Here is an 11,668-nt window from a genome sequence, read left to right as displayed (position 1 = left end):
GCCATTAGAACTCTGGTTGGCTCTTAAACGGTGTTAAGGAGTTGGCACTGAATTTTCCAGGTATGGTAAGAACCCTCTGGTCACATTAAAAAAAAAAAATAGTTCTTTTCTCTGAGTTATATATTGCAAAGTATTTTCCCAGGATGTGATAAAACATGGTGAGTGTTTCTGGAAACAACCAAGGAAGCTTACCGAGGAAAAAACAAGACTGAGCCCATGTTGACGCTGGGTGACACTAACAGGAAGGGTCATTTTTCATTTTGGGGAGAAAGGGGACAATCAGCCTCACAGCTCACAGGTGGCATTGAGTTCCTCTATTAGGAGACAGCAAATGCGGGATTGTTCTCATTTTAGTGGCTGTTGACATTCGTTAGCAGCTCACTCTTTCCCTGGGTGTTTGCAAAATAGTGATATTCTCTATCACCCCTCCTTCATTTATTAGCTGGTCTACTCACTGAAGTGCAGTTTGGGCAGGAAACCCAGGTCCAGTGTTTTATCACACCTCTCACTTTTCAGGCTAAGGCGGCCGGGAGCGTCCACCCAGCCCGGGGCGGAATCACTCACTGCTGCCATCTGCCGGATGGAACCCTCCACACACATCCACTGGGGTCAACCCTTCTCGCAGAGCATCTCGGGTTTGTCTCCCTGGAGGTCTGTGTTTTGAATTGCAGGGTATGCCAGACAAATTGCACTCAGTATTGATTTATTCCATTTTAATTAATAAAAGACACGTATAACTATTGAGCAGGGACTGCTGACAGAAAAGAAACCCAATGTTACAAGATCATTCAGTATGATTCAGGCAAAAGAATAAAACGGTGTTCACTTAGGCTTGTGGCGGATTGGACCTGCTTCTGGCTCATCTTTTGAAGTACTGAGGCGTTCATGGGACCTGCACTGCTGCCCGCCGCCGTCAGGCAGAGGCCCTGTGCTCACTGCTCCCGCCTCGGCTCTGCACGCGTGAGCGCCCTCGGCCGGCCCTCACTCCACCAGACTGGTTCCGCTGGGGACGGTCCAGCGGGACGGCCCGGAGAAGGGAGGCTCAGAGGTCTGGCTGGCGGCCATTTCTAGGAGCCAGGCTCCCTTCGGCTTTCTGTCCTTCAAAGGATTCGGTGAGTTGCCATTCCACTTTTTCAAACAGCACGGATAGGTGTTGGGGCATTTTCCAACTTTGAACTCGTGTTTCTTACAGTTCCTCCGGCAGCGAGCAGTCCCGTAGCCGCATATCCTGCCTGCGTCAAGGTCACTTCCCACTAAATAAGAGAATAAGGCAGTGTGATTAACTGTACCCGAGGACCAAGAGGCAAGGCTCTGGCAACAGCTTTGGCGCAGACAGTGACACTGACTGGAGGACGCCAGGGAGCGGCGGTGACACAGACCCAAGATGGCGGCCTCCCCGGCAACCCCACCCCCTCCACCTTCCTCACTGATCGACTTCACCGTCTGATTTGCTTCCAGCGTGGAAGCAAATTTATTTATTTTTATTATTTATTTTTAAGTTAATTGGTTCATGTCACATTTCTTTTTAAAATCCCTGCAAAAGTTTGCTATTGATTTTTTTTTATTAAATCCAGTCAAGCCTGTTAGCTTGGCCCGCAGAGCTGGCTGCTTAGAGCCTGGGCCTTCTCTTCAGACTCCAGCTGTTCCCCAGCGGCCCTTGCTCCCCCATATCCAGAGCCCCCTGGACTCTGCGGGCTCCTGCATACCAGCCCCTGTCTGTCTCAGGGCACCCCCCGCCCCTGACCCTCAGCCTTCCCTCTGCCTGGAACACTTTCCTCCTCTTGCCACGAATAACCTCTCTGAACCTTATGCTCTCCACCTCAGTGTCAGTGGCAGGGAACTCTGCACGCTCCTCCTCATGTGGCTCAATGCCCCAGAACTATTGTCTTCCTGATGTAATTTTTTAAAAATTCTTTCATAAGTGTTAGTCACTCAGTCGTGTCCGACTCTTTGTGACCTCATGAACTCTAGCCCACCAGGCTCCTCTGTCCATGGAATTCTCCAGGCAAGAATACTGGACTGGGTAGCCTTCTCCAACCTGTATCCCAAATTGCAGTGTGTGTGTGTGTGTTTGTATGTGTGTTTAAGTAATTTGGTCTTCTCAGTTGAATTCCAGGTTCCCTGAGTTGGGAGGAGGATGTTGCGTTCATGCTCACGATTGCACACCTAGGACAGGTACACACGTGTGCTTCATAGTGACCTGCTGGGCACATGCCTGGAGAGACTGGACTGGAGTGAGTAGAGGAGATAGGATTGGGGAGAAGGAGGTGGAATCTTGATCCTGTGACCCTTGACCGAGAGCCAGAGAGGCGGTTTCCTCACTCAGTGTGTGCTCTGAGACTGAACAATCAGCTCTCACATGACAAGCTTGTCGCATCTCACAGCGGAGCCAGGAGAGCCCTGGAAGCACAGGTGGGGAGGTGGATGGTGGATTGAAAGAGCCTCCCTCCAGAACTTTGCTTAAGGAGGCTCTGCAGCCAGGTGCCTCCTGCCTTTGGCAGGAACCCGATGAATTCATTTCTGGGTAAACCAAGTGATACTACGTCTTTCTTATACAACTGATCATCCTCCTATGTACCTACTTTACTGCTTCATGGGCATTTCAAGGGGCTGCACGTATGTAAGAGCCAGAGTCACTGAGAGGAGGAGCAGCAGAGATGTGGACGGGTGGTCATGGCAGTCTGGACTCCACTCCCCCACTCTCCCCCAACATCGCCCGTGTCCTGGGGCCTTTCTCAGGCTCACACTCTAGTGGTCACCCTGCCCCAGCCCTCAGTAGCCAAATGCAGGCAATGGTGACCAGCTCGACGTGAACATCCCCTGGTCCTGGAGGAACCCCAGACCCAGGTTTCTGTCGCAACCGGTTCTTGGTCTTGTGATCACAGGTCAAAGGGAAGCTGGTTTTTGATAAATTAATTACCATCATACTTCGACAGGCCTAGAATATGCTGATAGCAGGACTTCAAAGAGATGTCTGTGGGAAACAGCCCAGAAAGAAAGAACAAGGAAGGAAGAGTTAAGCTAAACATGAATCCTCCAGGATAAAGAAATAACCCATGTGAATTACTACAGGAACTCACTCTAGATGGGGACAAGGTTGGGTACCCTTTGCAGCTTTGGAAATCCACCAAGTGGCTTGGAGAGGATCAAGGAGTTTCTCTGATCAGTCGGTGTCATCCCAGCACAACTGGACTTGAGGCTCGGAGGACCTGACTTGCCCTCATTGTGCTATGGAGCATTTGGCTCAGCCTTTAGGAGGCGGGAGTTAGAGTCCCTGCCGAAGCTAACAGTTTGCCTCTGGGTACACAAATTACCACAGGGGTCAGGAGATTGCCAACATCTCAGTGTAACTTAGAAACTTCCTCAGCAGAGTCCAGCAGCAGCTGCTACTTACGTTTCTGTTCTGCCTACCGAAATCACAGCACTTCTCTTCATCCTAACCCTCAGATTTGATATGAAACTTTTAGGAGTGTGAGTGGGGGTCCCTTTCTGTGCAGATCAAAGGTTTTCAGGAGCAGATGGGGGCCATCAATGGGAAGGGGAGGGGCAGGCATCTCTTTCCACAAAATCCGAAGTGAATAACTGCAACTGTCCTGCAATGCAGTCAGGACGGTTAGTGAATCCCCCAGTGACATCTAAAGTGCCAGGGTTTCTGAGTCATGGAGCTCGCTGCCGGGAGGTGTACTACACCAGCCCAGCCTTTCACTGCAGATTACTCCTGGTCTCAATCAGGGCTGAGATTAAAGATTGATGGAAGAAGGTTTTGGCCCCTGCAGAATGTTTTTTCTTAGTCAAGCTTTTTCTTCACCCCCTGTTCTCTGCAGTTCCCTGGGTTTCTAGCTGAGGGTCCTTTTTTACTTGGAGAACCTTGGGAGAGCAGAAGAAAAGTGGTTAAGAGCAGGACAAGGATCCTCATGGTCCTTGGTCACTGGAGAGACACAGAATTGGGTCTGCAGGAGTCACCACAGGGCAGGAGAGGAGCAGCTCTGTTTATGGCAGAGCAATGCGGTAGACTGCTCACGCTTATCAAAAACAGCATTTATTGGGACTTCCTTTGGTGGTCTAGTCATTAAAACTCTATGCTTTCAATGCAGGAGATGCAGGTCTGATCCCTGGTCCAGGAACTAAGATCTCACATGCAGTGCATCACGGCCAAAAGAATTTTAAAAAGCTGCGTTTACTGGTGAGCACTCACGCAGCATGGAGGCAGGTGCTAGGGACAACCCTAGTGGCCTGGAGACAGTGCTCAGGATGGGGAGGGAGTGAAAAACTGTATGGAAAAGACCCTCGATGAGGAGTTGTTTGTGCCTCCACTTGTTTCCCCATCTGAAACAAGAACTGGATCTAGATGATCTCTAAGATATTCTTTGATTCAGATGAAAGGACTTGAAGTTCTGTTTCAGTTCAACTGGCATTAAATTGCTCCAGGTAAATTGCAGCCTGGGGCTTCTTGTTGATATTATAGCAGAGGCAAATGGGGATGCAGTCTGTCATTCCCAGAATTGCTCTGAAACAAACATACAGAGATCGATAAGCACATAATGTGAAAGAGAAGAATGGTGTGAAGGTGGGAGAGAGCTCAGCACATTTCAGGGACAGAAAACCTGTGGGATGAGGACAACGGGCATCTCCAAGGAGCAGGTGAAAGGGATCAGGAGACAAAAACGCTGATGCAGCATGTGCCTGCGGAGGCTAAAGGTGGGGGGCGGGTGCAGGACTGGGCAGGGAGAGTCTGCGACCCTGTTTTGGGCCTGACCTCCGTGGAGGCGAGGTGGGGGCAGGTAGGAAGAGCCTGGGACTGCAGCACAGTAGACAAAATGGAGCGTCCATGGGTGTAATCCACGGACTCTGCCTGACCGTCAACAGCTTGCATACATGCTAAGTCGCTTCAGTCGTGTCTGACTCTGTGCGACCCCATGGACAGCAGCCCACCAAGTTCCTCTGTCCACGGGATTCTCTAGGCAAGAATACTGGAGCGGGTTGCCATTTCCTTCTCCAGTCAACAGCTTAGGCCTAGTGATCTTTGATGATGAGCCTCAGGGAAGAGACAGCCTAAATTCAAGATCTGATAAGCTGCGAGAGTCTGACGAGCAGGAGAGGTGGAAAGTCCTGAATGCCCCAGGCCAAGATCCAGCCCCCTCCTCCTGGGTTTTAACTCCAGGAAACCCACCAAGTTATCCCAGTGGAAAAACCAATAACACACTCCCACTGACTCTGGCAGGAAGAAAGGAAGAGTAATTGTGTGAAATATGTCCAGAGAATTCTGTACAAGAGCTCACTCCCCGGGGAGAGCATCACTAGAGCCACGATCCATCCTGAAGAAGGGGCTTGCCCCCAACCCTCACCCCACCAGCCTTCCTGCCTCACCTCAGTAGTGGCAGGGAGGGGATAGGCTGAGAAATACTTGTGAAGGTGGCCCTGCAGAGACATGGGGCAGGAGAGGACTGGGCTTTAATTGTAAGATTATAAACTGCTTCCCTTCTCTATATCCACGGGGCTCCGGTGTAGGAACAACAGGTCACAGATGCAAAAGCTGCATATACCAACTATTTAAAAAGGACTTGTGTGAGTGGAGTGAGTCAGACAGGGAAGTAGAAACATCATATGACATCCCTTATATGCAGAATCTAAAAAGACATGATACAAATGAACTTATGTACAAAAGAGAAACAGACTCACAGACTTAGAGAATGAACTTATGTTTGCCAGGGGAAGTTTGCGATGGACATGCACACACTGCTCCATTTAAAATGGATAACAAAAAAGGACCTGTATGGAACAGGGACTTCTGCTCGACATCATGTGGCAGCTTGGGTGGGAGGGGAGATGGGAAAGAATGGATACATCTATGGGCTTCCCAGGTGGCTCAGTGGTAAAGAATCTGCCTACCAATGCAGGAGACATGGGTTCAATTCCTGGGTTAGGAAGATCCCTTGGAAGGGGACATGGCAACTCATTCCAGTATTCTTGCCTGGAATATCCCATAGACAGAGGAGCCTGGAGGGCTACAGTCCACAGGGTCGCAAAGAGGTTTGGCTGAATCCCTTCGCTGTTCACTTGAAACTATGACAGCATTGTTAATCAGCTATGAGTGCTAAGTTGCTTCAGTCATGTCTGACTCTTTGCAACCCTATGGACCATAGCCAGTCAGGCTCCTCTGTCCATAGGATTCTCCAGGCAAGAATACCGGAGTGGGTTGCTATGCCCTACTCCAGGGGATCTTCCTGACTCAGGGGTCGAACCCAGGTCTCTGACATTGCAGGCAGATTCTTTACCACTGAGCCGCCAAGGAGTCTCTTACTGGAATGGGTTGCCATGCCCTCCTCCAATCAGCTATATTGCAGTATAAAATAAAACATAAATAAAAAGGAGTTGTTTCCAGGGAACCCCAAAATACCAAGGAAGACAAAAACAAGGATGTCAGAGGAAGCTGAAGCTTCTGACACCTACAGCTGCAATAAAGAGTAAACTCAGCCCAACTCCCAGTCGGATTAACATAAAACCTCACACAAGTTCTCATAGTCTGAGATAAATGTCCTAGGGTACAACTGCTGCATCCTTTGGGTGCTAGAAGTGTAAGTTTTAAAAGAGGATACCAAACTCTTTTCCAGAATGCCTGCACCATTCCACATTTCTATCAACAACATAAGAGTGATCTAGCTTGTCCACATTCTAACCAGGATTGTCTAGAAATAGTGGTCACCAATTTTTTTTTTTTTTTTTTGCCATTCTGGTAAAGGTATATTGATGGTTCATTGTGATTTTAATTTGCAACTCTCTAAATGTTAATGATATTTAACATCTGTCAGTAAAATATCTGTCACATGTTTATTTTCTAATTGGGTTGCTTTTTGTTTGTTTTTACTAATGAGTTTTGAGAGTCCTTGATATATTCTTGATATTAGTTATTTGTTTGGATATGTGGTTTTCAGACACTTATCCCCAGTCCACAGTTCATCTTTTCAAACTCTTAACAGGATATTTTGCAGAGCAGATTTTGTGAGGTCGCACGTATTTTCTTTTTATGGATCTTGGTTTTTTAGCAAGTCTAAGAACTTTTTGTGTAGCCCTGCCTGCTGAAGATGTTCCTGTGTTATGTGTTTACAGTCATGTGTGACTCCACAATTGCCTCGAAACAGAAAGATGTCATTAAAAGGGACATTGGTTCCAATAGGATTAAGCACATTGACCTTGAGGAATTAAAAGGGAGGTTAAGGCAAGATTTCTGACCCAGCAGGGAACCCAGGTTGGATCTTAAGCCTAGGGAACGTGGCAGGGAGTCCTTACCTGTCATGAGTCCTTAGCTCTCGTATTACCTAGTTCAGGTAAGGACTGAACTAGGTAACATGAGAGTCTAGAATCAGAAGGTGATCTGGCGGTTAGCCAGTTCTTAGGAAAATAGTAGAAAGTCAACGTGAGACCAGAAGCCTGGTCATTGGAGCTTCTAGCAATTATAGAGATATTGACAATCTCTGTGCCCATCAGCAAATTTGATTCCAGACTTATAGATAAGGAACAAGTCCATAGGAACTGTCTCCAATTACAATTAACGGCAAGGAGTCAAGATGATAAATTTAGACAGGTGAGTAACACAGGGTAGTCCTTAATAAATAGATTGTCTATTCATATATCATTAATATAATTATCCATCTAGATATGTGTTCATTTCTCTAACTACCCATCATCTATCTGTCATCTATCTATCTCAGTAGGTTGGTAGAGGTTGACGACGGCCTGAGAGCGAACTAGAGGTTTGTTGATTACAATAACATCTAGTCCCCTTTTAAAAAGAAATATCAGGTGGCTTAGGGACAAGCCCCTTATCAAAAAACTACAGAAAATTAAGCCAAGAGTCGGGAACCATCAAAGTTAGCTACTCATATTCCCCTTCTAAGTGAAGCACTTGACAAAGGGATCAAAGACAGTCATTTATTTTTATTAAAGTGTCTTCTTACTGGAGGCCAGAGTAAAAGCAAGAGGGAGCTGGGTCATCCGTGTTGCTCTGGGATCTTAACTGCCTTCCTTATTTATCCCACACGGTTGGAGTGCCAAACAGCATTTCAGAGACTTGTGGCAGAGACCTACAATTTCTTCATTTATCTGACAAGACTCCGTGCATTTCCCTTTAAGCTTGTAGCACTTCTCGTCAAAAAATCCACTCCTGGCTACACAAGGAAGAAAGAGCCACCCGGATTAATTCTTCTCTCACAGATGCCTAGTTACCAGGTACAGTCATTTAATTAACCAGTGAAGATTTCTTTATGAGTTGTTATAATGCCTCATCTCAGTAAGTAAGATGGCAGTGGGGGAGTGTTTCCCATCTGACTTTGCTGTCATTTTGTCACACAGGATGAAAGGCCAGGAAGGACAGATCTGTCTTCAAGTATGTCGGATTAGGTGGGGTTGAGGGGGGGAGCAAACTTTGGGAGACAGAAGCTAATGTTCTTTTATCAAAATCTGTTTGGATACCATCAACTTGTTCTTATAAACACCTGTGTTGGTAAGTTTCCCCAACACACTCTCGAAGTGCTATCTGGTGAAGGTGGAGCAAGACCTGAGGCTGCGGAGATGTCCCAGGACTGGAGTGAAAAGAAGTAAATGCATAGAAAGCAAAATGTTTACTGTAGTGGACAGAAGTTGAGAGATTGCTTTAAGAGGTTCAGTCTCATTTTCTCGCCACATTCCATCAAAAATGTTCAAGACCAGGAAGATGGACTGTGTTGGGAGTGGTTCTCCCAGACTTTCCTTCTGCTGCTCTGCACTGGAGGCCGGTTCCGGCCTTAGTACTTGATGAAGAGCAATCACTGGACTAGCCAGTTTCAACTTAAAGACAGGCAGTGCATCTTTTCTTTTTTTTTTAATATTTTGTTTTGCTTATTTTTTATTTTTTTGGCCATGCCATCCCATGCGAGATCTTAGTTCCCCAACCAGGGATCAAACCTGTGACCCTGCAATGGAAGCACAGAGTCTTAACCACTGGCCTGCCAGGGAATTCCCCTGGCAATGCATTTTAGCAGTATCAACATTTTAGAGTTGCACAATTTGGGTATATGTAACGAAAGTGTCAGAGGTATACAAATTGCAATTCATGTCAACTTATAAAGGCACCTAATTCACATACCTATAAAATTAAAACCAGATGGATTAGTGTTAGCATGTGTGCTAATCATATGAGCATCAGCATGTAAGTTTATAAGTTTAAATACCCCAGTATTTCAAAGCTCAGTGAACGCTGGCTCCTACCCCAGGAAACTACACTCCTTATGCCATCCTAACAGTAGAGGGCTGTCTCAGGCCAGGGGCGTGGGACCTCACTCTGACAAGAGTCCTTGTATTAGGTCCAGTTCACAGTGATGGCCCAGAAAGAGAACGCCTCTGGGATGAGCACACACCCTCGTGCCTACAGGGCTTCTTCAGGATCATCACAGACACCATCTAGATGGTGACATAACCCCGTGCCTGCTTATGTATGCACGCATGGCTCATTGATAGGTAAGTTTCATTTAGTTAGGTTACATAACTTTGTAGCAATCATCTTGTGTTCATTGAGTATGAGTGATCTAGAAAGGGTGCCTTGGTCAGTTTCCAACGTGTCCACCAAAGCCAGTGGAAGGAACAGTTTAGGTGCTAGACCCCCACATGTGCACTTGTCCTAGAATCTGCTCACACAGGGTGACTGCAGAGCAGACAAGAGACATGCACAGCTGCCGTGGGACTTCTGAGCATCATGTCAGGAGTATCACTGGTATTTGGCACAAACTCGGACTCACTATCGGTTCTAGAAAGCCCTTCGATCAGCTCTCTGGGGTGTGGGATGAGCCTAGCCTTGGACTATAATTTTGGGTGGGATCCAAATGGAGCCCTTGGAGGTCCTGGGGTTCTGATTAGGAAAGGATCTTTCCCCTCAATGGGGCGAGACAGACCCGGTTTCACGTCCTGGCTTCCCTGCTGCTTCTCTGCAGGACTTTGAGGAGCTTCTCAGCCTATTTAAAGTTTAACTTCTACAGCTGTGAAATACATGTAACATGCATTCATGTATTACATTATGTAACATGTATGTAACATGTATTTGGGCTTCCCTGGTGGCTCAGAGGTTAAAGTGTCTGCCTGCAATGCGGGAGACCCAGGTTCGATCCCTGGGTCGGGAAGATCCCCTGGAGAAGGAAATGGCAACCCACTTCAGTATTCTTGCCTGGAGAATCCCATGGACAGAGGAGCCTGGTGGGCTACAGTCCACGGGGTCACAAAAAGTCGGACATGACTGAGCGATTTCACTTCCAAGCCAAAGAGGGTTGCTATAAGCATCACTAAATTAGAGGCAAGACGGAGTCTCCTTTAAAGGCTCTGGCACTGGAGAGAAAAATGCATTTCATTACATGATAGCTTCGTCTCAGCATCCAGCACCACAGCCTGTGATTAAGGAACGGCAGTTTAAGCTTTCCTGTTTTAAGTGCTAACACCATGACCAGCGTGATACACAGTGTCTCCAAGCTCCACCCTCTTTTCTCATCCATTTCTTCCTTCCTCTGTCTCTTTTCCCTCCCGGTCTTAATCTCTATCACAACTATTTTTTAAGGGGTCCATCAATGGCTAACCTCGCTTTTAATTTTTTTTCCCAAGTTTTTGTTAGTGAGCGTAAGACTGGGGAGGACCAAAAGGTATCTTTTCTGGCATATCATGATGTCTTCAAACCTGTAGACAGCCCATCCTAGACAACAACAAATGCAAAGGATTTGCAGCAGAGTCATTAGAGGAAAATAGCCTCTGGTCCCCTCTGCAGGGCTCCTGGGCCGAGGGGGGTCACAGCATTCTAGAGCTGACTGTGCCCGGGAGCTCACTGAGACAGATCCTCTCTCCAGGTCTCCACCTCCGATAACCTTCCCTGCCAAGGTGCTCGTTTTACCTGGGGCCAGAAAGAAGAAGACAGCAAAGAGAAAGAGGGACGTCCTCATGACTTGCAGGTCTCGAGAGATCAGCACAGTGACCACGAGGAAGGAGCAGCAAGCACGCACATTTATAAATTTCTCCAGCCCGATAACCTCTTGATCGGTGAGGCGTGGCAGCCTGTGCTCCTCTCAAGGTAGCCCACGGACACTTGGGTGGAGAGGAAGACCTGAACTGTTCACTTTAACACTCCCCCTTGGGAGAGAGGGAGTGCGATGCCTCCCTTTAGGAAAATGTGGAATTAGGGAGCTATGCATCTATCTGCATCGCCCCACTGCTATGATGACTGCTAATGTCAAGATACCTTAGAAGTATTTGTTGGAACAACCATAAACCTCCCCCAAAGAGGGGATATATGTATACATATGACTGATTCACTTTGCTGCACAGCAGAAATTAACACAATATTGTAGAGCAACTATACTCCCATAAATATTAATTAAATCAACAACAAGCCAACCACAAATGCCTCAAAAGCTATGTTATGGAAAGGTGGTTTTCATATGTGGTCTGGATAAGCTCACCAGTTCACTTCCTCATGTTCTGCTGATATCAGTAAGTGAATGAACATATAAATACATTCGAGAAAACAGACACGTTTCTGCACAGAAGACTTCCAATCGGTCCTTGTGGATACTCCCGATCCAGGAGCTGGAGCTTAATGATTTCAGTTTAAAGGAAAGTGAGTTGCTTCCAAAGAACAGACTGTGGAAGGAGAAGAGCA

The 11,668-nt window shown here is 47.0% G+C and overlaps 2 protein-coding genes and 1 long non-coding RNA gene across 3 annotated transcripts; 1 reads left to right on the top strand and 2 right to left on the bottom strand.

The window, feature by feature from the left end:
* Positions 1–728: 728 nt before the first annotated feature.
* DEFB104B (defensin beta 104B) lies at positions 729–3,916 on the bottom strand. Its single transcript, XM_043454166.1, has 2 exons — positions 3,859–3,916; positions 729–1,253 (listed from the first exon to the last, which is right to left on the bottom strand). Exons 1-2 carry the CDS (start codon positions 3,914–3,916, stop codon positions 982–984), a joined length of 330 nt encoding a protein of 109 aa, XP_043310101.1. The 3' UTR covers positions 729–981.
* On the top strand, positions 975–1,931 carry LOC122432343. Its single transcript, XR_006266805.1, has 2 exons — positions 975–1,112; positions 1,193–1,931. It is a non-coding gene; the product is annotated as an uncharacterized LOC122432343 (long non-coding RNA).
* Positions 3,917–7,965: 4,049 nt separating the features above from the next.
* DEFB106B (defensin beta 106B) lies at positions 7,966–10,952 on the bottom strand. The gene is made up of 2 exons (XM_043454181.1): positions 10,904–10,952; positions 7,966–8,165 (listed from the first exon to the last, which is right to left on the bottom strand). The coding sequence occupies exons 1-2, from the start codon at positions 10,950–10,952 to the stop codon at positions 8,011–8,013; spliced, it is 204 nt and encodes a 67-aa protein (XP_043310116.1). The 3' UTR covers positions 7,966–8,010.
* Between the last annotated feature and the right edge of the window lie 716 nt (positions 10,953–11,668).

The sequence above is a fragment of the Cervus canadensis genome, chromosome 31, assembly GCF_019320065.1.
Source record: "Cervus canadensis isolate Bull #8, Minnesota chromosome 31, ASM1932006v1, whole genome shotgun sequence".
Lineage (NCBI taxonomy): Eukaryota > Metazoa > Chordata > Mammalia > Artiodactyla > Cervidae > Cervus > Cervus canadensis.
This window is presented reverse-complemented; position numbering and strand designations above follow the sequence as displayed.